The following is a 27,736-nucleotide window of genomic DNA, read 5'->3' as shown; positions in this document are numbered from 1 at the left end:
GTGTACTCACCTGGAACCTATGACTTTCTTTGACGACTCGGTCGTCTTCTCGTCTCGGACATCGGATGTGGATGAGGATGTGGATGTGGCCAGTGAATGCTTGGAACCTTCTTCCTCTTCCGGAAGGGGTGACTCATAGACGAATGCGGGCTGTAGGTGCGGACTGGCGGAGTGGCCCCGCTGACTGGACGACGACGAGGTCGTCACATAGGTGACCAGTGCCGGCTGTGACTGGGTGTTTGGATAGCCCAGAATGCCGGGGGTGGCCAAGGGTAGCACGGCCCAGAGCCAAAGCGCTGGAAAAGTGCGCGGTAGACGCATTGTGGAGTGGTGAAGTCCCGGGCGTTTGTTTGTGTTTCAGCCTCGTTCTAATCTTAAAATGGCTTTCCACTTCCTTCTGCTTTCGAGAGGTCAGGACCTTTGGCTCACTGAATCCGATTGGTGCTTGGTGTCGAAGGACGATGCATAAACATCAAGAAAAAGCTGCAAAGTGGAATAAAAAACTAATTAATGAAATGTTAATGAAGGCGAGCGTAAAGAATGCCGTGGGAAATTTGCATAAAACGCGGTACCCTTAAAGAAACTGCGCAACTTTAAGCGCTTAAGCGGCACTGCAGGAGGTGCATTGTGGATGCGTCTCGCTTTTAGGCCCTGTCATAATCAGGCGTCCTGGCAGCAGGCAAATTGCCAAGCACCTGAAACCCGGCACGCTAATGCGCCTGTAATTATGCTAATAATAACGAGCAGCCACATGAGGCGAGTGGGTGAAGTAATGCCATTGAAGTCGGCGTCTTTGCAGTAAAGCATGTTTTCGGTGCGGTGCCCTAAGTGCCTGGCAATTTGGTCTTAGGCGAGGGAGTACGAAGGCACTGCCTACCAAAAATGGACGGGTGCATTGCGGAATGCATATACCTGACGGAAATTAGAGATTCGCAATATCTTAGAGCGGCTGTGAATGCAGCAGGGAAGATTTTGAAGACCAATACGCATCTAGGCACAGGGAGAAATCACTTTATTTCTATCCAGCAACCTCTTTTGCTCTTTTGGGCTCCCCTTCTGTCCTCGTTGTCTGTCACTTGTTATCAGCTTCAAGAATCTGTGTCAATACTTGGCAGCCATTTTGACAGTTTTCCTGCTCTGCGCTGTGGCACTAAGCTTCTTCTGTACGCGTGTGTGTGATAACACAAATGAATTGACAATGGCGCGACACGAGGGAAACAACAAACAGGCAATATGTTAATAAGCACAATGGCCAACAGCAGCAGCAGAGCCGAAGAATGCGCTGACAACTTAAAGCCCATGCTGTCAAAATGTTAGCTAACAGAAACGTATTCCGCTACCCTCACTTCACGCACAAACTGACACATACACGCATGTTTCCATCCCCCATGACCCTTGTCCTTGTGAGCCCGACAAGTTTTGCCACATCACGTATACGCACCGAAACAGCCGATGAAACCAAGTCATATACAGCAGATAGCTAAACAATTCCTGGCCAATGTGGAAAAAATCGGGTATAAATACCGAGGCCTGCCCATAAAAGTATGCTCGTTGACTGGTTGCTGACGGCATTGGAACTTTTAGTGCTATTTTTGATTTTCTCCGTTCGTTTTACGGCCGGAGAACAGCGGGAGGAATACAGGCAAATTAACATAAATTGGGCGTAAAATATTTCAGAATAGTGCGGGTGTGGTGTCACAGAGGCTCTCGGTCCACCGAGATTTGCGACGAAAGGCTCGTCACGGCCATAAGTTGGCAATTGATTTGTAACGGAAAATAACGATTGTCAGTGCCGAAAGCGGGTGACATTGAAATGTAAATGAAATGCCACTCGGCAGAGTGGCTTACCCTTTGGAAGAAGCTTCCTCTGAGAAGTTAACTGAGGTGAGGTGCCAGAACAGATTGGTCGGACGGCCATTGTCTGGGTCGACAATGATGGCGAGTGACATGACAAGTGGTCGACAAACACAAAGAGAGCGCCGCACACAAGCATTAAAAGCTGAAGAAGTGCGCCTGTTCAGGACCCAATCCTGGAGGTTGGCCATGATTGAACCTGACAGCTGTAGAGACAAGCAAACGAATCGAAACGAGAGGAAATGAGACCGCACACGTATTGGACGTTTGTTTAAACAAATCACTCCAAAATTTCCATGTATTGGGGCCAGAGCAAACAGGGCAGCTGAAAAGGTGTAACATATGCAAATAGTATGTGGTAGGGAGACTGGCAATAAATCAAACGGCAAAAGGTGTATTTAGCCACATGACATTTTGGGGCATTTGGCTGGCAGACATGTTTTTAATAACTTTTCCCTATTTTAAGTAAGAAATTACGAGTATGGAATTAAAATGACAAGCTAACAATGTTTAGCTACCAGTGTTCGCATATTACTGAAATACCTAAATACCTGAATCAACCACAAATAAAGAGGACAAGCGGCGAGGTAATCACACCAAGACTAGACATGAGTGTGTGGGAGTGTTGTATAAAGTTGCGAAGAGTTAGCAAAACTTCCGAAGCGATCATCGAAAATGTGTCACGTTCCGTGGGTTTGTCGAAAATTAAGATTTTCAACCAAGGCGAAAGTTTTCTTGTTTCGGTTTGTTTTTTGCTTGTTAGCCGTTGATTTCTTATTGAATTTACTGTCCCTGTACACACAGCCGGACTGTCGACCAATCAGTGGTCGCTTGCGGTGAGGAAATTTAAGAAAATCGCATTTCTTTTTCCAGCGATTAGTCAAGGTCGTAGTCATCTTGAAATTGCATAATTTGGACCAAGGCGAGCGCAATCGCCACTCACGGACGAATGGCCCTACTCGGAATATCAGCAATCTGTTGAGTCCGATTTCTGTTTCATCGGTTTTTCCGTTCCAGGAAACGCAGCCAAGTGTTGGTCGACATTTACACGCCGCTTTCGACTGGCGGAGCTTGGCTTTTGTCTTAAGCAAGCCTCTGGCCGGTTGCTTCAGTTTCCTCCAGAGCTCATACTTTCCGTTCTTTCACACTTTTACAACATCGCGGGTGCTGCTGAGGGTTGGTGTACACTACGCTAACAGAACTTTATCGCTCTGTTTCCGTTTCCGTTACGTTACGTATACGCTCCCGAGGCCCCGAGCGTGTCCCCCCGACGCTCATAAGATGTAATTTCAGTCGCTGACCCTGCCGTTCGCCCAGCTTGAAAACTTTCCTTCTCGTGGCCAGTAGGTACATCTGATTTTATTTATTTATTTCGATTTGCGCTTTTCTTTCGCGGAGGGAGCCAAAATCACCGGCATACGATGGACTATTGTTCTTGGGTCCTGGTCGACGAAACCATTTCCTTCCTCCTGCCCCACAGTGGGCAGTATTGCTGTGATTTTCTGAAGTAATTGTTCAGCTTTAACATAATTATCATTGACCTCGTCACTCAGGGATTGATCTAAACTCAAATTATTCCACCAATTTAAGTTTCTTTGGAACATTTTGACAATTTATTGCTCTGTTGAAGTCATGGGGACACTGTGTTGAGATGGCTCATGCTCCTGCTTTTGTGTTTCCTGCAGTACAGCTGCTGGCAGTTGAGCGCCTCTGACCGGCTAATGTGCATTTTATTTTCCGCCCCCACTGCCACTGCCACCGAGCAGTGCTCAATCGATTCATTGGCCATTTACTGACTGCCAGTGCCACATCCGCACAGGTTTTGCTTTGGCATGTGCATGACATATATTGTTTTGGAAAAGATTTCGCACGCCGCAGGAGCTCGATATTATGCTCGGCATTCCATTCCCATCACGTACATATCTCGCTATGCCAATCTTCATTTGGCTATGAAACTTTTCAGCTGCCATACCCCTTATCTTGGAGTCTATTCTTTGCTCTGACTGTTATTGTTTGCGCGGATCGAATTTTGAGAGGACGTAGGTGGACTTATATTAATGCTGCCAAGACTCCGGACAAAGACTAAGGTAGAATCTGTCTGTCAGTGGCACGCCACTTCACTATAAATAAATCCCTGCGCCAGCACCCGAAGCTCCTTTTGGCTTTATAGTTTTTCAAGTTTCTGCGGCTCAACAACAATCGCCTTGCCTCGCATTATCCCACTTCGCACGTGTAGCTCATCGGACATACCGCGCGCCCATTGTCATCGTCGGAGCTCCAGTCTATTGAATGACTCTGTCTTGATTCGATCCCAGTCCGGACACGTTTCGGTTCATGCTGCCGGGGTGTTCAGCTGACCGGTTGTCCGGTAGCTCTGCTCTGTCGGTCAGCTGCGCCAAGTGCCAAAGTTATGGTGCTAAGGCGTGAGCGGGATTAGGACACGTGGGTTCGTGGCCTGTCGTCCGCCGTTAGGAGTACAACGCTCTGGCATTAATTAGAAGGACTTTTTCAGGCCTTCGCTCGACGTACACGTGATTTGTAAGTGCAACCTGATGTTGCAACAGCGCCCAACTTTCAGCCACGCATTAAGCGACAGGCAGGGCTCTGATTGCCGCAATTTATCAAATGGCGCGTGCTTGCCGCGCATTGCTCTCGCCTAGGCGTACGTCTTGGGGCTAGGCCACAGTAAGCTCCTGCTAACGACAACCGGGCACAACCGCGTATTAAATAATACCGTTAAAGCTTGGCAATAATCATGAGCGGCAGGCGCGCCAAAAGCTTTAAACTGTGAATAAATCGATTCAAATTAAGTAGAACGGCAAACAGCGATGCAGCTTTGCTTCCTGCAGAGCTCGCGGTCGCATATTTATTCGGATTGGAATTGATAAAGGCTTAAATAAGAGCGGTGGCGAGGCCGTAAACAAACGACAGGGGAATCAACACCAGGCCGTGCTTAATCCATTAAGCAATCGCCTCCCATTATCACATTTGTAATATATTTATTGTAGCGCACTTACACTGCTGTCGTAGGCCGTGAACAATAATTTACGCCTTAAAGCTGCACCGAAATCGGTCCGCTGTCATAATTATTCTCACTTTAACGTGTATGACCCGTATGCGAGTGTTCAGATGGGATAGCTTGGTAATTCTGTTGCTAACTAGCGTGTCCTTTTTGGCCCCACGCCTTTGTATTCCACATGAGCAACCCTTTGCGCTTGGCCACCCTGTCAGGGGCTGTGACACATGGAAATGCCTGGGTCCGAGAAACCCGTTGTCCGAAAGAAAAACGAATCTCCCCGCAAAAACTTTGATTTCGCACAAATTTTGCACAACAGCAAATTTTCAATTTATAATCAAAAACAAGCTGGTAGGAGCTGGGGCGGAGCCGAGGGATCATTCGGTTTGCCTGCGCCTGGCTGTGGCTGATTAGTATGAACATGAACCCCAAGAGGGGTTCACAGCCGCCCCTCTTCCGCTGACCGCCCCGCAACCTTGGCACATTCAATCATCAGGCATTCAAGCATTCATTCATTCATTCCCGGACTTTATAGTCAACAAACTGTAAAAAAGGACCTTGAAAGGTGCACAAAATCCTTTTACTCTGCTTCGTACAAATGGCGTCATATCCTTTCATGCCCAACTGAGTTTCTTCTGGTCAGTGTTGGTGGCTTCCATCGCACTCCACTGCTCTCTCGGATAGCTTGCTTTGGGGTATGTGAATGGGTTAAGCTCCCATGAGTAAGTTTGCACCGAGAGTTTCCCCTTTGAGCTTATCCCAACACTCGTTCATTGGTTTTTTTTTGCCGCCCGCTGCGTCATCCTCTGAATGACGATGGAGCGCACGGGCGTCACCCTCATGTTGTCCGTATCCGTGTGCTTTTGAGTTATGACTCGCACAATCACTTGTCCTGTTTTATCAGCACGGCTTAATTGCCGAGCTTTCAAGCCTTACTTGGCCGCTAGTGCGAAAGACCAGGACTGATTAGTGCCCGCAGTGTGTCAGCTATTTCCAGTGCATTAGTCATGTTAATTAACCCTAGGCGAGGGCTTTTCATAATCTAGTTGCCTGAATTACATTACGCTGTGCCCAAGCCCAAGATGAGTTAAATCTATTATTTAACTGCATTTTAAACTCACCGACGACCACGGCAAAGGAGAAAGTATGCTCCGCTACGCCCCAGTCTGTCAGCTGGGCATCGGGTAGCAGGGACCACCAGAACGGGAGTCCGAAGGGAAGGGTAGCCATTCTCGAAAGGATACACACTCACTCACTTTGTGTGCCTGCACACTGGAGCGCAGGTTGGTATGGGCTATCTGCTGTGGAGCCAAATCCAAATGCGGACCACCTTCCGGCCAAAGGCGCTAACTACGGGAATATAAACATGAGAACATATTTCATGTGGATCTGCTGGCCAAGTCGGAGCTGGGTCCTGGAACTGGGTTCTGCAATAGCCGTTGAACGCGTGGGCCTCAGATAAGATTCCATGTGCTGCCACAACTACTGCCGCCATGCCTTCGTTCCTGTTTTAGTAGCAGATGGAGGCAGGGAAACTGTGTAGTTACCCAGGGGAACTTTTTTGTTTCACTTTACTTTGGGACAGATAAGCGAGGTGGTGGCCAGAGAAAGGCTACGAAGGACGCTAAATGTGTGGACAGTTATGAAGATTTGTGGTGTAGTCGTGTGCATGGCTCACACTAAGGCAGCGATATCAGGACTGATAGGTGATAGGTTGGGCCGGCTGAGCAGATACCCTTTATTGCATTTGGTTGATATAAGTTCGATGAATTATTGACCTTGTAGGTATGTGATTACAAGCAGAGCGAACAGAATTTATGATGAATATATTGAATTCATTGAGTATCTAAAGTTTTTCCGGCTCGGTAAGCTTGTCGTTCATTAGAATGCACTCCCTTCCGCTGGCTTCGACAGATAACAGCTTCTCGACCCTCTTGCTTCCAAAAGCACTCGATTTAGATTAGTCAGTCAAGCATTGGCAGAGATTTGGAAATAGAGAAGACTTCTTAAACGGACTGCGACCTTAAAGTATCCTTGCGGACCTCCAAAGGCGTCGCCTTTCATCGGACCGCTTTGCTCCAAAGCACATAATTTAGTGCCTGCAGTTGAGGTTCAGTTTCGCCAAAGCAGCTTTACCTATTTTGCATAATTTCCGTTGTTCCCCCGTAACGCCGTCTCCGCCACAATGACAGCGTCAACAGCAGCAGGAGCCGCAGGAATATATGCAGCCGCACCCACCACCTCCCCATCGGCTGTGGTGCATTTGGGCCGCTCCGCCCGTGCACCCTTTAGACATTAGCCTGCTGTTTAACATTTTATGCTGGCCGGAGTAGCAGGTGCTCCGCTCTGACCGGGCTCGTCAAGTCCGGGCTTGTTTACTCTTCTTGAGATGCGAGTCGGGCTGACTGCTGTTGACACAGTTAAACGCTGGCCCATTTGCTATGCGAATTTATTGTGCCAGCGACAGGAAGTTGCCGAAACTGGCGTTTTGACCGCGCAGGGCTTAAATATTTCCGCCCGAAATCCCTGGCTAACTCAATTAGGGCCCTATCGCAGGCCCTCCTGCCAGGGCGTGCATATCTTTGTGGACTCAGGTGTGTACAAGTTTATGAACTTTGCTTCAGAGAGTGCACCCCGGCGCAGTCATATGGACGGACTGCATGTTAGGCAAACACGCAACGCATTTTCGCACTCACGCAAATTACCAAATAAGCGACGTGCGAATTTGCGTATGTGTGTGTGTTCGTCCCAGCATGTGCGTATGCGTTTGGGCGTGGGCGTGGCTCTGCAAGTGGGAGGGGGTGAGGAGAGCTGTCCGCCAGCAGCGTTCAAAGTTTACCTTTGGTTTTTCGTGCAAATTTGATTTGGTTTCCGCTGCCTGTGCCAAGGAACTTTAACTTCCATTTCGGGCACCAGCGCTCGTGATTTCGGGCCTTTGCTCTGCGATGCTGCATTAGGGCGGTCCAACATGCTGAAATATCTCACTTATAACAAAAATAACAATATAACAAAATGATCTCACTTTTTTATGTGGCACGCTTTCAATAAAGTGCGACATTAATCAAACGCATTTCCGGCTTATTATGGTTACCAAGCGATTCATCGCGCTTAAGTTAGAAGATCAATCGAAAGTTAATATACAGACGATTCGAGAGAATTTCCAGCATGAATGTTACTAGGAACATAGGACGAACGGGTCAGAGTAGAAACTCAAAGTTTGGAACGCCCTAATGTGCATGTGGTTGCGTTCGTGGGCAGGTACATAGTTAATTTGCACAACAATGCGCCGCGCTGGGGATTGCTGCGTGTAGCTGCGCATCTTTGCCATTAAGTGGTGCGAAGAGGTGGTGTGGGACCGCTAACAGCTACTAAAAACTCAATTACCAGCCCCTCGCCCTTCGCCACCAACCAGCTTGCACCACGCCTCTATTTTGGGCACAGAGTTAGAGCGCATCAGACTGCGGAGCAGACTAAGATGGTTAGCTTCCACTAGAGTCTTTCAGTCGGACTGGCAGAAATTCTAATTAAATGCTGCTTACTGGAAGCTGATTAAGAAATTTGAATATTTATGGGCTCCCCAAGACCCCCTCCCCACACATCAACATGTTATGAATTTGGGGCAGGGTCAACAAGCAGCTGCAGCTGTTTAGTTGCGAAGGCTCCACAGGAAGGGGAAGGTATCTGATAGATACTTACTCCCCAATGTTAGTGCACAGCTTTAAGGGTCCATCCCAATTTATGTCGGAATGGACAAACTTTCGCACGAGATATACGCGCCGGCGGCCGAACTGCAATTTCATTTCGCATTCATATGCGAAAGTTTGGCGGATGCTTTCAGCTGGCTTTCAAACAAAGGCGGTTTAAATCGCCATTAAAACTCGCTCACATCCAGGAGCGTAGCTGAGCAGACCCACATGCCACGCCCACTGCAGACTATCCCATCAAGGGCCGGTCCGTAAGTGCCGGAGGAATGCGTGGAGCAGAGAGCCATATTTTGGCAACATTTTGTGTGCGCACATTAATTTATGCAAATAGTTGGCAAATATTAATGGCGGCCAGCAGCTGCTAAGGTTACTACGAGAAGGCGGTGAAGTGAGCATTTAGTGAGCGGGCATTTAGTCAGGAGGCAACAGAGCGGGCAGGGGGCGCTCGAATTAAACATTTATGCCTTTAAAAACTTGGACAATTTCCGTTACATTATGGGGCATAAAGACCAATAAGCCGCACACACCAACACTAACACCAACACAACGAAACTAGGGGCAATCGACATGGCCAGCGCCCGAAAGCGTGCTGCACAATCGAAAAATATGTAAGCAAAATGGCGCACAAGAAATAAACTTATGGCGCACTTCCGCAGCAGTCAAACATTTTATTCCATTTTATATTCCCATCTCATCTCCCTTCCTCTTCCGCCAGCGTGTGTGTGTGTGTGTTTGTGGGCGTTTGTGTGTGTATGTTCTGTTTGTGCTTGTGTGCTTACCATCAAAAATGGTCAAAGAGCAGTTCGAGAATTAAAATGAAACAAAACGGAAATGCTACAGAAATCAACCAACTGGCATAAACTTTGCGACCGCTTTCCACCCACAGTTCCACTCACTTTCAGCTTTTGTTATTTCTGGCCGGCTGGCTGGCTGGCTGGCTGGTCCCGACCAAATCAAGTAAAAAATGTTTGTTCTGCCGTAGTTGGTTGTGCAAAATGGTCATTTCCCGTGCCCAATAAAAGGGCCACGGGGTTCTGGCTCTGGTTTTAGTTCAGGATCGGTTCGGGTTCGGGTTTGGGTTCGCGTTCGTACTCTGGGTCGCAGAGTGGATTCGAAGTGACGTGCTGGTTAGCAGCGAGGCCAGCTCTAATAGCTTCATTAGCTCGGTTGCGCGGTAAATACTCGACGCTGGCTCCTAACCAATTCCGGGCGGCTTTTGTTCTTTGTTGAACCCACATATTGTCCATCAATGCGCTCAATATTTTCAATCGGCAGCAGGAACCTTTCATCGGAAGGGCTCACCGCAAATTCCGAGAGTCCGTGGAATTGTTGGATTAGTTTTGCCCAAAAAATACAACAAATTGCAGCGGAGCGCCGGAAACTATTTACTTTTATTACTCGCGCTGAACTTTTGGCAGTTCGATGATAAAATGCAATATTGGCTGATAAAATGGATGCGAATATTTTATCGCTGCAAAGGAAGGACTTTTAGATGGGGTATGAAAAGCCAATGCTGCTTTTGAAGGGGGTCAAACTTGAAGATAAGTTTTAGATGTTTAAAGTGCGATTCAACTTAAAGACACTGATTTTTTTTTTCTTAATTGGACTCGTTTGCCATTTTTCAGTCTCTTTGTTCTTCCAGACGAATGAAAGAGCATTTCGACCACGTCCGGTCCGATATTGTATTTAAAAAGCCCTGCGAATTCCGGCGGCTCAATCGAATTGATGGGCAACGACTGGCGGTATTCATATGTATACCAACAGGCACTGGATTGTACGGAGTGCAGGTCGGTCCGTGAAAATGGCCAGAATATGCAGAGCTATGGCGGCCCAAATTCTGTTTATTTTGGCTGTCGCACATCAAAGTATCTGAAAAATGACATGTGCTCGTCGACCCCTGCCCTACACATCGGCCTTAGCGGCTTAAAAGCTCAATGAGCGAAATTGTTTGATTTTCCCTAACGTTTCATTTGGCAGCTCGCCCGATGATTGTTGTTACTGGCTGTATCGATGCTATTTGTTTGGACGGGTGGGTGGGTAGTTGTGTGTTTGTGTGCACCACTTCGTCTATTTGCATTTGATGTGAGTGTAAGCTGGCAGCCCGCTGTTTTTGTCACTGACATTCGAAATAATTTTGTTGGCAATGTTGATGTCGTTGCTTTTTAATAAAATGCCCAAGCTTTTGGCAACTGAAATTAGCAATAAACTGCCTTTCCGAATGCCAAACCTGCATATCAGCACTTTATGATCCATATTTCAATTGCAACTGAGTATTGATACACGGATAGAAAACTGCAACTGCAAAAACAAGTATCTTGGGTTGCAATTAAATGTTTCTTATTTAATATTTGAATTAAAAACGGAAAATTAATATTTAACATTTTGATATCTCGTAGAGGAAGACGATATACTAGACTCGATGAAATGTCTGAAACCTGCGATGATTTAGTCTTGTCCTACGAAGCATTACGGTGACAAAATATCACAGTCATAGCTAAGTCACATTTATCAAAACTATCTTTATGAAGCTAAGCTGATGCCATAGTCTGATATATGGTGATTTTGGATTTGAAACTGAGGGAACTGTAGGACTTCCCAAGCATCCAAGAACGAACAAAATTAGACATTATTTTACTTGGCATTCATATGCGTAAACTGTTTCAGTTATTATATGAAAGCCCAGGGTGAAAGGGTCAAAGATACCATTATAAAAATGAAATATTTATTGGTACTTACGCACTTTTTGTTTATGTGCTCTGTACCATAAAAACAAGATCCATTCAATTTAAAATAAATTGATAACAAGAAATGTGCTTTAAAAATGTTGATATTAAACAAAACAATGATCACAAACTTGCTTTATTTGTGTAATTTTAATTCTTTTATTACTGATAATAATAATTGTTAAAAAAATAATATTGTCCCTACATGATGAACGTTCCATCCCAGAGTCTGACTCTTATATAGTGACATATTCACATACAAAACCACATAACGTAGAGTAAACATATTGAAAAGCCGCATACGTAAACAATAAGTGACCACCATGCTAATGTGGATCAAATAACAAAAATATCCACTCTGCATTTTGACACCCCCATACTGTATGCCATCTGCGCAGTATGCATTCTAATAAACAAATTCTTTGACAGCGGCACTTAGCCATTCTTGTAAACAAATCTTAAAGTCTGCCTGCTCTCTCTGAGGCTTCTCCTCCACTTAAGAATCCAAGAGCAATGCTCTCCCAAAAACACTAACATATTCTTTAAGCAAGCACAGAGGCTTCTCCTCATTTTCACTTTCATTTGATTTTCAGTCTTAAGCTGAACGTTAATCAATAAACAACAAAATCGATCCCGAAATTTTGATTCGTTTTATTTTGGCAAAACTCAATTTTCAGCGTTGGTCTTAGTTCATATTCGGAACGGTCCATTTAATAGACTCAAAACTATTTATTGCAACCATTTATTTGCAATTGGCGCAGTCGATGTGATCAGTGTTAAAGTTCCTTGATGCGGTAACCAGATTTGCCAATTCCTGTGTTCTTTTTGTTCTCTGACAAAAGTACCACGCTAACGGGCACCCACGTGACGGTTAATATCGCTTTAAGTTTTTAATTAAACCTCGACAATAAAGTGAAACCGAAAAATCACAATTTGCCTAAACAAACCTGAATTTATTATCAGGAAGACGCTATTGAATTTGTGAGAGGCTGTAAATCCAATTGGTTACCTCAAAGACCCACGAAAAAGCTATAGTGCAACCCTTGTGAAAATCAAAACCTATCTTAAAAAAAAAAAAAAATATAAATAATAAATTAATAAGCGAAAATTAAAACGTATTAAAAGTAAGAATAATAAATAAATAAGTGAAAATTCTATTTGATAAATTAAAAATAAGAATAATAAATAAAAAGACAACATTTTAAATTAAACAATATTAAAAAAATATAAAAATATTAAAAACTATATTAAAAAAAAAAAAAAAAAAAAAAAAAAACAAAAAAAAAATACACGATAATAATAATATAATAACTAAATAATAATAATAATAAAAAAAAAATAAATAAAAAAAAATAAATAAATAATCCAAAAATCAAAAATGGCTCAAGAACCAGCAATTGTGCCACCACTATCAGACAGCAACATGACCCAGGTTGCCTACCAGATTGGCAATGTGGAGAAATTCAACGGTGATCCAGGCTCACTATACACCTTTGTGAGTCGAATTGATTACATACTGGCTCTTTATGCTACCGGAGATGAACGCCAACAGCAGATCATATTTGGGCATATTGAACGCAGCATCAGCGGAGAAGTTATGCGCTGCATTGGAGCCTATGACATGTACACCTGGCAGCAGCTTAGAAGACAATTGGTACTCAACTATAAACCCCAGACCCCTAACCACGTTCTTTTAGAAGAGTTTCGAAAGACCCCATTTCGAGGCAATGTACGAGCATTCCTGGAAGAAGCAGAAAGCCGCAGACAAACACTTACTAGTAAGCTTGAATTAGAGCAAGATCTTGAAGAAAAGACTTTTTATTTGAAATTAATAAAATCCAGTATAGAATCACTAATTGAAAAATTACCTACACACATTTATTTAAGAATAAATAACCACAACATACCAGATTTGCGATCACTTATAAACCTTTTACAAGAGAAGGGCATGTACGAACAAATAAATCATACAAGTACACATGTCCAAAAACAAAATTTCTCTGATAAGCCACAAAAGTCCTTTAATCAAAATACTAATCAGTCTAACAATATCAGAAAATATCCAACACCTTTCCTACATTATAATTCACCAATACCATATCAAGCTCCACAAATTTATCAAACACCACCAACTAATAACCCACTTTATCGTCATCCAATACCCTACCACCCTAATCCAAACAATGTTTTTCAACCAAGCCAACAAAACAATGTTTTCCAACCAAGCCAACAAAACAATGCTTTTCAACCAAATCAACGTACAAACTTTACATCTCGACCAATTTTTAACACCAATCGAAACAATGCATTCGATCAGAATAGGTTCGGACAACAACCCCAATATCAAAATCAACAATCAACACAAAATTCAAGTTCCTATGTACCCAATCGACCAATAAAACGATTAAGACCAGCTAATAGTGGACAGACTGGGATGAGTGTTGACGAAACATTATATCAAGAGGACGCTTTTTATCAGCAGTGTGTTCCATATGACTATTTTTATTATCCAACTTACGACCATTCAGACTATTATCCAGAAAATCAATATCAAATTGACGAAAACAACCAAAATTTACAAAGAACACAACAGTTACAGCAGATTAATACAGACGAGACAAACAATGACAACCAAGAACCCAATGTTGAACAGGCCGAAAATTTTCAGCCACAAGCCTTGGAAAACCCCAATATATAACAATTAAATACAAAGAAAATAATTTGAAATGCCTTATTGATACCGGATCAACAGTTAACATGACATCTAAAAATATATTTGATTTACCAATCCAGAATACTAGTACTTTTATTCATACCAGCAATGGACCGCTCATTGTCAACAAAAGTATAATCATACCTTCAAAGATTTTGTTCCCAACAACAAATGAATTTTTATTGCACCCTTTCTCTGAGAATTACGATCTTTTATTAGGAAGAAAACTTTTAGCAGAAGCAAAAGCAACAATAAGTTACCGCGATCAAGAGGTAACTCTTTACAACAACAAATACAAATTAATAGAAGGAATAGCAACACATGAACAGAGTCATTTTCAAAATGTAAATATGATACCTGACACCATGCTCAGACAGCCAAATAAAATTTCACCCATTTTAGAATCAGACCTATACAGATTGGAACATTTAAATAACGAAGAAAAACAAAGATTGTGCGCACTCCTGCAGAAATACCATGACATACAGTACCATGAAGGTGATAAGTTGACATTTACTAATCAAACCAAACATACTATCAATACAAAGCACAATCTACCACTTTACTCTAAATACAGTTACCCACAGGCTTATGAACAGGAGGTCGAAAGCCAAATACAAGATATGCTAAATCAAGGTATTATACGTACCAGTAATTCACCTTACAATAGCCCCATCTGGGTGGTTCCAAAGAAACAAGATGCATCAGGCAAACAGAAATTTAGAATTGTAATAGACTACCGAAAATTAAATGAAATAACAGTAGGAGACAGACACCCAATCCCAAACATGGACGAAATCTTGGGAAAATTGGGCAGATGTAATTACTTCACAACTATAGACTTGGCAAAGGGTTTCCACCAGATCGAAATGGATCCAGAATCAGTTTCAAAGACAGCCTTTTCTACCAAGCACGGTCATTATGAATATTTGCGCATGCCATTCGGATTAAAAAACGCGCCAGCCACCTTTCAACGGTGCATGAATGATATTTTAAGACCACTCTTAAACAAACACTGTCTTGTGTATTTGGACGACATAATTGTATTCTCGACATCCCTTGATGAACACCTGCAATCGCTCGGACTAGTTTTCGAAAAATTAGCAAAAGCCAACCTTAAATTACAGCTTGACAAATGTGAGTTTCTCAAGCAAGAAACCACATTTTTAGGACATGTTCTAACACCAGATGGAATAAAACCAAACCCTGAAAAAATTGAAGCCATTCAAAAATATCCAATTCCCACTAAACCAAAAGAAATAAAAGCTTTTCTTGGACTGACAGGATATTATCGTAAATTTATTCCAAACTTTGCAGACATAGCCAAACCCATGACTAAGTGTTTAAAAAAGAACATGAAAATTGACACTACCAACCCAGAATATGACTCTGCATTTAAAAAATTAAAATATCTAATATCAGAAGACCCAATTCTTAAAGTACCCGACTTTACAAAGAAATTCACTTTAACCACAGACGCAAGTGATGTCGCTTTGGGGGCAGTACTGTCACAAGATGGACACCCACTTAGCTACATTAGCCGAACACTTAATGAACACGAAATAAATTACAGCACAATTGAAAAAGAACTCTTAGCAATTGTATGGGCGACAAAGACTTTTCGACACTACCTACTTGGAAGACACTTTGAAATATCCAGTGACCATCAACCATTGAGCTGGTTGTACCGTAGGAAAGACCCAAATTCAAAACTGACCCGATGGAGAGTAAAATTATCCGAATTCGATTTTGATATAAAATATATGAAAGGAAAAGAAAATTGCGTGGCGGATGCTCTGTCCAGAATAAAACTTGAGGAGACATATTTGAGCGAACAAACCCAACATAGTGCAGAAGAGGACAATAGTGATTTAATTTTTATTACAGAAAGACCTCTAAATACATTTAACAGACAAGTTATATTTTCAAAAGGACCACCAGACATTAAAGTTACGAAATATTTCAAAAAACACATCACCCAAATATTTTACGACATTATGACCAGGGAAAAAGCCGAACAATATTTGATAGACCATTTTTGTGGTAAGAAAAGTGCGTTGTATATTGAGAGTGACGCTGATTTCGAAGTCATTCAAGCCGCACATAAATTAGCCATAAACACCAAATATACAAAAATCCTGCGTAGCACGATTTTGTTAAAAAACATAACCACTTATGCGGAATTTAAGGAATTGATCTTGACTGCTCATGAAAAACTTCTACACCCAGGCATACAGAAAACTACTAAACTTTTCGGAGAAACTTACTATTTCCCTAATAGCCAGCTACTTATTCAGAATATAATAAATGAGTGCAGTATTTGCAATCTGGCAAAAACAGAGCACCGAAATACAGACATGCCAATGAAAACCACACCCAAACCAGAACATTGCCGCGAAAAATTCATGATAGACATTTACTCATCCGAAGGCAAACATTACGTTAGTTGCATAGACATTTATTCGAAATTTGCCACATTAGAAGAAATAAAAACAAAAGACTGGATAGAATGCAAAAACGCGCTTATGCGCATATTCAACCAGCTTGGCAAGCCAAAGTTACTAAAGGCGGACAGAGACGGCGCATTTTCCAGTTTAGCCCTCAAGAGATGGCTGGAGAGTGAGGAAGTCGAATTGCAGCTTAACACAACAAAAACTGGTGTGGCGGACATAGAAAGACTACATAAAACAATTAATGAAAAGATTCGCATAATCAAAACATCCGATGACGAAGAAACCAAATTGAGCAAAATGGAAACAGTACTTAACATATACAATCATAAAACCAAACACGACACCACTGGACAGACCCCTGCACACATATTTCTCTACGCTGGACAACCAATATTAGATACCCAACAAAACAAAGAAAACAAAATAAACAAAATAAATAATGACAGAGTGGAGTACGAAGTCGACACAAGATACAGAAAAGGTCCACTACAGAAAGGCAAATTAGAAAATCCTTTTAAGCCAACAAAAAATGTGGAGCAGACTGACTCTGATCATTATAAAATTACTAATAGAAATAGAATTACTCACTACTACAAAACACAATTCAAAAAACGAAAGAAAAATAATCAGCTCTCAATTTCACAGGCACCTGGCACTTGATAACATTGCTGCTGATGCTGATCACAACAGTTCATGGACAACAAATTGAAATTAATAATATTGACACAAACCACGGATATCTCCTTTTTTCTGATAAACCAGTCCAGATACCATCATCCTTTGAACATCATTGCTTGAGAATCAATTTAACTGAAATAGACACCATAGCTGATTATTTTGAGCAAAGACTACGTACCGACTACCATGCACCCCAGGTCAAATTTTTATACAACAAAATGAGAAGAGAACTAGCTGGAATAGCCTTGCGACATAGAAATAAACGGGGACTTATTAACATTGTAGGTTCAGTTTTTAAATACCTATTTGGCACACTTGACGAAAATGATCGAGTGGATATACAGAGGAAACTTGAAACAAACGCCCATAACTCGGTAAATTTACATGAACTCAATGACGCTATTCAATTAATAAATGACGGAATGCAAAAGATACAGAATTATGAAAACAACAGCAACATCATTAACAGTCTTTTATATGAACTCATGCAGTTTACAGAATACATAGAAGATGTGGAAATGGGAATGCAGCTTTCCAGACTCGGTCTATTTAATCCCAAACTACTAAACTACGATAAACTTGAGAATGTAAACAGCCAAAATATTTTAAACATTAAAACATCCACTTGGATTAATTACAATGATAACCAATTATTAATCATATCTCACATACCTATTAACTTTTCATTAATAAATACAGTAAAAATAATCCCTTACCCAGACTCGAACGGCTATCAGCTAGAATACACAGACACACAATCATATTTTGAAAGAGAAAATAAAGTTTACAATAACGAAAATAAAGAAATAAACAATGAGTGTGTCACCAACATTATTAAACATTTAAAACCAATTTGTAATTTTGAGTCAATCCACACAGATGAAATAATAAAATACATAGAACCAAACACAATTGTAACCTGGAATTTAACCCAAACAAGTCTCAAACAAAATTGTCAAAATTCATTTAATAATATAAAAATAAAAGGAAACAAAATGATAAAAGTAACCCAATGTAAAATAGAAATCAATAGCATAATTCTAAGTGAAAATCTCTTTAAACCAGAAATAGATTTGACACCATTATACACACCACTTAACATAACAAAAATAAAAACTGTTAAACACAACGACATTAATGAAATGATTTCACAAAACAATATTACACTTTACATATTTATGACTACTGTCATCATTATACTTATTTTATTGTACTTATATTTAAGATACGTATCATTTAACCCATTCATGATGCTGTATGCAAAACTAAAATTAAGAAAAAATCAAAATCAAAACACAGCACAACAAATAGAAATGGAAGACGTTCCATTACCCCTACTATATCCATCAATCCCAGCCCAAGTATAGGCTTCTCTTTAAGGGAAGGGAAGTGACATATTCACATACAAAACCACATAACGTAGAGTAAACATATTGAAAAGCCGCATACGTAAACAATAAGTGACCACCATGCTAATGTGGATCAAATAACAAAAATATCCACTCTGCATTTTGACACCCCCATACTGTATGCCATCTGCGCAGTATGCATTCTAATAAACAAATTCTTTGACAGCGGCACTTAGCCATTCTTGTAAACAAATCTTAAAGTCTGCCTGCTCTCTCTGAGGCTTCTCCTCCACTTAAGAATCCAAGAGCAATGCTCTCCCAAAAACACTAACATATTCTTTAAGCAAGCACAGAGGCTTCTCCTCATTTTCACTTTCATTTGATTTTCAGTCTTAAGCTGAACGTTAATCAATAAACAACAAAATCGATCCCGAAATTTTGATTCGTTTTATTTTGGCAAAACTCAATTTTCAGCGTTGGTCTTAGTTCATATTCGGAACGGTCCATTTAATAGACTCAAAACTATTTATTGCAACCATTTATTTGCAATTATATATATATGTAGCCAGATAAATAATAATCTCAGGAGACACAAAGAAATCTACAACGACAAGATTTTGATATTGGCTTTAGAGCTACTCACCTACTGGTATTAATTCGGCAGCAACAAAATTCACATATGAATTTCATGGAGCAATCAAAACCCCCTGCAAATAAGCAGATATAGAAACATTTATAATTAATAGTCTTAATATTTGCAAGTAATTCAGTGTGAGTAAATATATTTGCGGCTGCTGAAAATAATTGTCTATTTATCAATTTGATTTGCACGTGCCATGCGAAGTTTACGGCTTTTCTCTGCAAGGCAATTAATTTTTAATTGCTCACTTTCCCAAACTTAAAATGCGAGCCCGAAAAGGTCTGAAAAGTATTGTCGGTGTCTACGAAAATTTGACAATTAATGCGGGACAGTGCCAATTGAAAACCAGACAAAAGTATTCCCATCCATAAAGAAGGTGACTTTGGAAATATTTTCCTTTTTTTAATCTAAATAAATGCTTGCAAAAAGCGCTGATCACGCTCACATGCATCCCGCATTGGCCATATATTATATACATATACATAAATTGAAATGCCATCGTATATACAAGACGGTTTAAGCCACTCACAGTAATGACAAATTTACCCGCACATCTGCCTAAAATTAAAGCGTAAAGTATGGCATTATGAATTCCTGAAGAGTATAGGCCACAACGAAAACAACGCACGAAATAAGTGATCAAAAGTTTCACGACATAGAGTGCTGGCAAAAAGATTAATTCAACCCAAAATCGAGAGAAGGGCAGACGTTGTTTGTCCGCTCTCCCTTTTGCTTTCGGAGGCCAAAATGCTTGCCAACTCTCGTACAACAGAACTTGTCATTGGCCAAGAGAGTCCAATAAGAACCACCGAGAATAAGGCAAAACAAGAACCGCAGCAACCAAGCCAAGACATGCTGGACAGTTGTGAATGTGGGTCACCTGAATGCGTAGCTTTCAATTTTTATAACGTTACCGAAAATCATCTCCAATCGCCGATCTACTCTCGGAGCCTGTATCTGTATCTGCATCTGTATATGTATCTGCTTCTGCTTCTGCTTCTGCTACAAAGCTCTTTCTGTATCCGTGTCGTCGTTCTTCTTTTGTCCGCAGATGTGGCGTGAATGAGTTGTTCTCGATTTCCTCTCGAAGATTTGTGGATTTGAATTCTTGGGAGACAGGTGGACTACAGGTGGGATACAGGTGGACCGGCCACACTTGTTGCGGTCCCTGAGCCGTTGCTAATTGGCGCACTTAGAGCTTCGAGTGCACACTCTCTCGAGGCGGGTTAAATATACATACACTACAAACAAGGGCCAACGACAAAACCCCTTGAAGACGGAGGAGCCCCATCCAATCGAGTTACCTGATGAATGGGGAAGCAAACAAAGAGGCTCGAAAAGACAACCGCACACAAAAATGCCAATAACCTATTGATGCCTTCGATACGCTTTTTATTATGGCCATTGTGACTTGATATTCTACAGCGGAAAAAATGAAAGTTGTCGGGCTAGAAAGAAGATCTCATCGCGGGCTTTCGGCGGTAGAAAGGGGAGGAAGTTGCGTACTATGGTCACGCACCAAGACGGTAGCTGCCGATACAAATGTACCTATGTACGAGTATAGACACACTTTCGGGGCCGCCGTCGAGAGCCAGACTTAGGATCTCGAGAGCCCGGGAGCAGACTCATCGCTCAGGTGAAAAGAAGTTAATGCCAAAAATTGCAGTATCATGTTCGGTAGCGCAGGCGTTTGGCAAAGTAAAAGCAAAAATCGTCAGTCGTTGCCGTGTGCCGCTAATGAAGGCGACTGCGGACAACCCACTGACACTTTGACCGATTTTTAGCATACTAAATATAGTAATTTTGTCATTATGGTGTATTATGCGCCTTTCGCCCGCCGCTTATGTTTCTGCCACCATCAGAGCTGGCCGCTTGTTTCTCTGCGATTCAATTTGTGCCCGATTCGAGCTGCATTCTTGACGCTTCCGAGCAGAAGATGCAAGCCCATAAATCCCGACGCGACTGTAAAAATCTATGATTGCATGTGCGAAATGGCCGATCTGCTTGGATGTGTTGATTGAGACAAAACCCAATCAGTGGGAAACTTCTTGACCCATTTTTGCCGGGCTGCTCTCTTTTCTCTCCGTTTCTTTTGTGAGAAGACTCGAACGAATTCTATGTACCAGTGGGGAGGGGGGAAGGGGGAGGCGGCAGAAACTGGTTCTTGTGCTAAGTATATGCTAATGGCACTAACTTTTCGGTTCTCGGTCTCTGCTTTCTGGTATTTCGGTCAGAGTTATTAACTAAGGCGGTGCTCAGCCGACGCATCATTGGCTTTGTGAGCTCTAGCCCAGAGCTCATCTAATGCTTGCTCAATGCAACCGCGGCTGCATTCGGGCCCTGATGGCTGATCTAATGTGTCCAAATTGAGGGGCGTCTCGGTAGCCAAGACCCAATTTTGTGCTTATTAGGCGTGGAATTGTATGAGCCTCGAGCCTCGAGCCGAATGCCGAATGCCGATTGCCAAGTGGCAACACGCACGTAGCTCAAGCGTGTAATTGGGATGACGACCTTAGACCCCATGTTTCTTTGGATGCCACAAATAGAGCATTAATTGCTGTGGGGCGGCTGAGTACTCGATTGCAGAGACAATATGAATGCATCATTGAGGCGCCGACTTAATATACCGAGACCAAAAGTTTGGTGGCCCCAAAGCTGGGTAAATCATCGGTTGGAGGGGCCCACAGTGGCTAGGGTATTACAAGAGTTTTACATTTTGGTATGCCACTTTGGAGTTTTTGCCTTCACGACCCCATGCCCCGTCCTTCTCCACCCCCATCACCCTTCCATACCATCCTGGCTTCATTTTAGCGGAGCATACTTTCCAGCGCTCGCACACTTTGTGGCTCTCATGAATTTTTCCATTCTTCGGGCAAAGTGCAATAAATCATAATTTGCTACTTTTTCTAATGGATTATGGACAGTGGCGGCAACAGAAGCCGCAGCAGCATACTGTTAGAATCCACTTGGGGAGCTCTTAAGTGCTGATTGACCAGCTCATAAATGCGGCGGTGAGGACGGGGTCGAGTGCCAGTTCAAATGATCGCTCAAAGGGTCAGGAAATTAATCATACCGGATGAGCTGAGTGCTATCTCGGATGCGCATCGTTGCAAATAAAATTTTTAATTAATGCTTTAAAGTCGGATGCACAGGAATGAATAGTAATTTCACAATTAATAATTGTGTTTTCCATTATTTGTATAATTGTTGATCGTTTTTGTCCACATACACATACAGTGCATACATACAGTGCAGATGCTCCGGCAGACGCAATTCAATTTGTATTTTGTGAAAGTGATTGCATAAACCTCGATAAAGAAATTGCAAAAACGGCGAGCAAATTTACTACGCATGATGCATATTGTTATTATTAATATGTTATTGTAAAGCAATGGACAAATGCCGCCATGGAAAAAATATGCTTTACTTTTTCCCTAATGCAATCCCACATAAATTGAGCCATTCAGACCATTAATTGTGCGTTCGATGGGCATTGTTGATGTTGTGTTGAGGCGATGAAATGCGGCATGTGGCAATAAGTTTGGGCCTAGTGTGTCAGTTGAATAAGCCGCTTAATTAGATATAATAGCTCTGTTAACACAAACAGCTGCCACCGAAGGTCGCTGAAACGCAGCACCGAATCTGTCAAAGATTACAAAATCCGGGCCCCAATCCGCCTTTCTGGTGGCAAAACTGTCCTCCCGTCCGCCAGTCCGTCCTCCGTCCGTGCTTCCGTCCGTCCGTCTCTCCGACTGTCGGACATCGCCAAAGGTCAAGTCCCATAATTTGCGGCATAAAGAATTTATGTAGCTGAAGAGCTCATATTCCAAGGAAGAGGACGGACCCTAACCAAGCATAAATTCCCCAGTGAACTATTACCCCTAGCCAACTATGACAGCCGACTGCCAAATGTGTCAAAAGTTCAAAGTCATCCGGTTGTTTCGGTGCCGAAAAAGGGTTCAGCTGTCCGACAACGGAGACCGGCATAATATTAACACAGATGCGCATGAATTATTCGAGACTCTGGCTGTACTGCTACGCAAATAAAATTATTATTGGATGGCAAACAAAGGCGGGCCCCGATTCCATTTCCCATTCTGAGACGGCTGCCTAGAAGGAGATCTTGGAACAGCACGCGATGTGGGGCTGCTGTGTCTTCGACCACTTCAATATAAATTGAATTAAAAATTCCACACCGGCTATTGGAGCGCTGCCATGGCAAATGCGAGGAAGAGGCATATTAATATGTTTTTATTTTTTTCCTAAGCAATGTAAAATAATTCACTCCCATGATTTCCCAACTTTAACTGGCTCACTTGAAGTTCCCATGACGTGTGCCAGAAAGCACTGACTGGCTGAATGTGTGCGTTAGGGCCACCAGTCAGCGTCAGGCGATGACGCTGATGCCACTCGCAGTTAGCAGCTTGCAGCTAGCTGCTAGTAGTTTGCAGTTTGCAGTTCGCAGCTTGCAGTCCGCAGCTTGCAGTTCTCTACCCCAAAGTCAGGAGGCTTCGGCATCACACCGCCAACTGAAGCCAGCTGAAATGCACAGCACCGACGTCAAAAACTTTCAAATGCTTCAAATTAACCTGGGCCAAATATACTTGCGGCCGACAGCACCGAGCCGACTTTCATTGGGCGGACTTGTTTCGGATCGGCCTGCTTACCAGATATTTGGTAGGGAAATTGTTCTGAAGCGAGCTTAAAGGGAGGCAAAGCATTGCCAACCTGAGTGCTTTGAATATAATTTTCAAGTGTTCTACTTCATAGTTAAGAGTTAATATCTCGCAACCTATATAACTTAATATTCACTTACAATTCAGCAATATTAGTAAAATACGTAAATTAATTAAGACACGATCAAGTATTTCAGAGGCAGAGGTGAACTAATTACTTACATAGCTAATAGTAACCTTTTTTCGACTTATACAAATAAATAAAAAGCTCTTTCGTTTAAATAAGGCCAAAGCTCATGATTGCCTTATTAAAGGAGCGCATCGTTCAACTCAGTGCTCAAGCTTACGAATCGAGCTGAAGTTGGCGATTTATCAAAAGAGGATAACGCAATACAGCATTTCGGCCAACTTTTCATAATTCATCTTTAGTTCGTCGAACCATTGAAGGCAAACTTCCGATAGAATAAAGCAGCATCTCGAACTGAAACCGAACGAATCTGCGAACGAGAGTCATCCTTAACTTTAAACTAGGCATGGAAGGCAAATGGCAAATGGAGAAGCTTTTGCCGCTCAACTTCGATGGCGGCAACAATTTTCTCTTTCTTAATTAAAAGCAATCTTATTTATTAGTTCAGCACACACACAAACACTCGTTTGGAGGAAGGAGGTGCGGATAAAGACACTGGCTGCAGATACAGATACAGATTCAGATTCAGAGTCTAAGCCAAACCCATTTAGATGGCTATGTGCTGGCTCTATAATTGGCGAAAATTATTTAATTATTATTAAGTGCTCTTTCCTGCGAGCAGAGCCAGGACAGCCCAGTCCCCTCCGCATGCAAGTTCTCCAAAGAACTTTGGCTGGCACTCAACTCGACAGCGAATGGCCTGGCCTGCCCTGGGATGGGATGGGTTCGGATGGGCTGGATGAGTTGACTTTGCTCCAAAGTTTTGTTTTTACTGCATCCATTTGTTTATCGTCGCTTGCGCAAACTTCTGCAGCCATGGCTATTAATTTCAGTTGCGATTTCTTCGGGACTCGCTCTGCTTGCGCTGCAGTCCCACTGCCATAATTAGACAGAAATCTAATTTGGTAATCGCACATATGCACAAATGCAAAGCCGAGCTCCACATCGAACAACAATAATGCGCGGCCGCCTCAATTGGGATTTGGGTTTCGGCTTCCCCTTTCCGTCGAGTTGCATGTAATTAGTTTGCGGCGCGCATTGTTGTTGACAGATGAGGCTGCCGCCATTGCAGCTGCATTGCTCCGTTTGTTAACTTGATTAATTAAAATGCAGCAGCTCTTAATGGCGATGGCGTGCTCATTTGCCATGAGTTTGTTATGTGCCAGTTTATCAGCTGCTTATGCAACGGCAGCACCCATCCCAGGGTGGGTTCCTCTCCCAATCTTTAAAATATTAAATCGGAATGCTACTCTCTTCAGTTCTGCTCCCATAATAGGCAGTCAGCCAGTACCTCCCTAATTGGGCCAGGTCCAAGAGGAAGTGGGCTGGTAAACAGCGGGCAGCGGGCAGTGGTATCATACCCATTTATAATTTCAGATTCAGTCACAGAAACATCATCAGCAGCGGCCGAGCAGCCAAGCAGTTGTTGCAACGCAGTCTCGTGGCTGCCAAGCTGAAAACTAAGCAAGAATCGGGAAGAAGCAAAGGAAAAGCCAGAGCTGAAGCTAAAGCGAAAGCCAAAGCCAAAGCAAAAGGCTGAGACTTGGACTGAGCCGTGGAGTCATGCCGCTTTATTTACTTAACCGCAACAGTAACAGAAACCGCAATAAGAACAACGGCAACTGCAGATGCAACTGCTGCAACTGCACTAATCTCAGCCAGCCAATGGTACCAGTACCACTACTAGTACCACTACCAGTACCGCCCAGCGGCTGAGCGGATGAAATGCTGGGTAGAAAGTAACTCAAACTGTTCTGCGTTTCGCTCGGTGGCGGCTGTCAGCTTAAGTCTTTACTAACCAGGCTCATGCCCAACGGACAGCTGCTGGGGCTGGGTTGTTGGAAGTGGGGATCGGGGACTTGGTCTGGGGATTGGTATGGGTATGGCCATGGGGATGGAGATGGGATGGAATGGGATGGGATGGGAACCTGCTAATGCTTGCATAAATATTATAGAGATTGCGGCATTGTTCGCCCTGTTTCCCTGGGCTCTCAACTGTTGCTGATGTTGCTGCTGCATGAGGCAGCCATAATGCAATCGCAGACCAGCGTCAAGTAAGTTTATGTTTGTTTTAGGTTTGGCATGCCGAGTTTTTAGTAGTTCATTAAAATCACATCGCCTCGCCCCGTTCGTCTTCCTATCTGCGTCTGAATTTCTGGGTACTGGAGCCGGGGAAAGAGTTCTCGGCTCTTGCCAAGTACATTGCCTCATGTAAACTTGACCAAATGTAGCTGAGGCATTTCAACTTGTTTCCATTTACACGTGTGTGGTTTTCAATTCACTGTGTGCGTGTGTACGTGTTTCTTCTGCACTTGCTGGTGTTGCTAGTCCGATGCTGTTACCGCTGCTGCCGTTGACTTTTTGTGCTCCCGTTCTTGTTGCCCCTCCCCTCCCCTTCTCGCACTTACCCATCCCCTTTCCCACTTCCCGACAGCCAGTAGAAGGAGGGCTAGTGCTACTCCTTAATTAAAGACACGTTTTAATTTCATTCTTTCCGGGGCTCTGCTGTCCAATATACAAGCCGACGCTGAGATCCGACCCGATTCGATTCGATCCGATCCGATCCATTTAGCCAACTATGATGCCCAATGGCATAAATAATAATATGCCAGATAACACACACACACAGCGACATTGTCGGTGGTATAAACAATTTAAAACTTGTAAATATTTTCGTGGTAATCCGCTTTGTCGCCACTTGGCAGTCGATGCGGATGCAGGAACAGGAGCAGGAGCAGAGTCAGAAAGGAACAGGAGCAGGGAGTAGGAGCTTGGGAGTTTCACCCACTACACCCATTCCACCCACTCCAGGGCCTGCTGCCGCTATAGTTGTTTCGACAGTTTAAGCAAAGTTAATCCCGGCTGAATGCAAGGCTTACCTGTTGACGCCACTGCTACGTGTTAGAGGGACACTCGCGGAACCAAAAACCAACAAATCCATAAACAATACGACAAGGACAGCCGACAGGAATTACGCGCGCACCGAGTATGAATATGAATACGAATATGAATATAGGAAGGGCTGCGATCCTGGTACTGAATCAACCGTGCAACACGACGTGTCTGTGGGTTTCCCGTTCAGCGCAATTTAATTCAACTGTGATGTGTTCTCCGTGTTTTGTTTTAATTCTTTCAATAACTGGCGATTTAATTAAAATCGTGCAACATCCGAATCACGGCCCATTGCACGCACAACTTTTGCACCAAATGACTGCACGAGTTCGCTTTATGTTGGGATTATATCCTTTAGTTTGTTTGTTCTCTCGCTTTGCGGTATATTGGTTGATGTGTTTTTCGGTTGGTTGCTTCTTGGCACTCGATCTTCTGTCGCAACGCACCAGACGCTATAAGCGCTCGCAGTGAACTGAACGTTGGGCTGGCGCTTCCAAAAGACTTTTAAACATGTTGCCAAGAAAGTCCAAGAAGTTGGCCCGAAAGAAAAGTAGACGCTTCCAACCAAAGAGCCGCACACACTCACACACACACACAACCCAAAATGGTCAAGATGACAAGGCAGAGCGGAGAGAGCCCCAAAAGAGAGATCGCGAGCTGGCTTGCTCTGCCTTTGCCTTTGCCGGCTGCGCTTGCGCTCAAGTTTCTTGCTCTTAGCCGAGAGCATTGGGCCACGAACTGCGGCAGTTGAGTGTCGTGAGCTGCGTTGAAGTCGAACATGCCGAGCGGCGAGTAAGTGATTCCAGGGGTCAACTGGCCCTCGATGAAACGCTATTAAGTAATGGCGCCGC

The 27,736-nt window shown here is 43.0% G+C and overlaps 1 protein-coding gene across 1 annotated transcript in view, besides 1 other annotated feature; it reads right to left on the bottom strand.

The window, feature by feature from the left end:
- The window catches only part of CG43366 (uncharacterized protein), a 37,469-nt gene extending 10,110 nt beyond the window's left edge, over positions 1 to 27,359 (bottom strand). The window contains exons 1-3 of the mRNA NM_136344.3: positions 26,873 to 27,359; positions 19,134 to 19,197; positions 11 to 483 (exon numbers count right to left, since the gene is read on the bottom strand). Coding sequence (NP_610188.2) covers positions 11 to 321 — 311 coding nt within the window. The 5' untranslated portion in view covers positions 322 to 483; positions 19,134 to 19,197; positions 26,873 to 27,359. The remainder of the gene's footprint in view (positions 1 to 10; positions 484 to 19,133; positions 19,198 to 26,872) is intronic.
- Positions 11,540 to 19,041: a mobile genetic element.
- Positions 27,360 to 27,736: the final 377 nt, after the last annotated feature.

Source organism: Drosophila melanogaster, chromosome 2R, assembly GCF_000001215.4.
Source record: "Drosophila melanogaster chromosome 2R".
Classification (NCBI taxonomy): domain Eukaryota; kingdom Metazoa; phylum Arthropoda; class Insecta; order Diptera; family Drosophilidae; genus Drosophila; species Drosophila melanogaster.
This window is presented reverse-complemented; position numbering and strand designations above follow the sequence as displayed.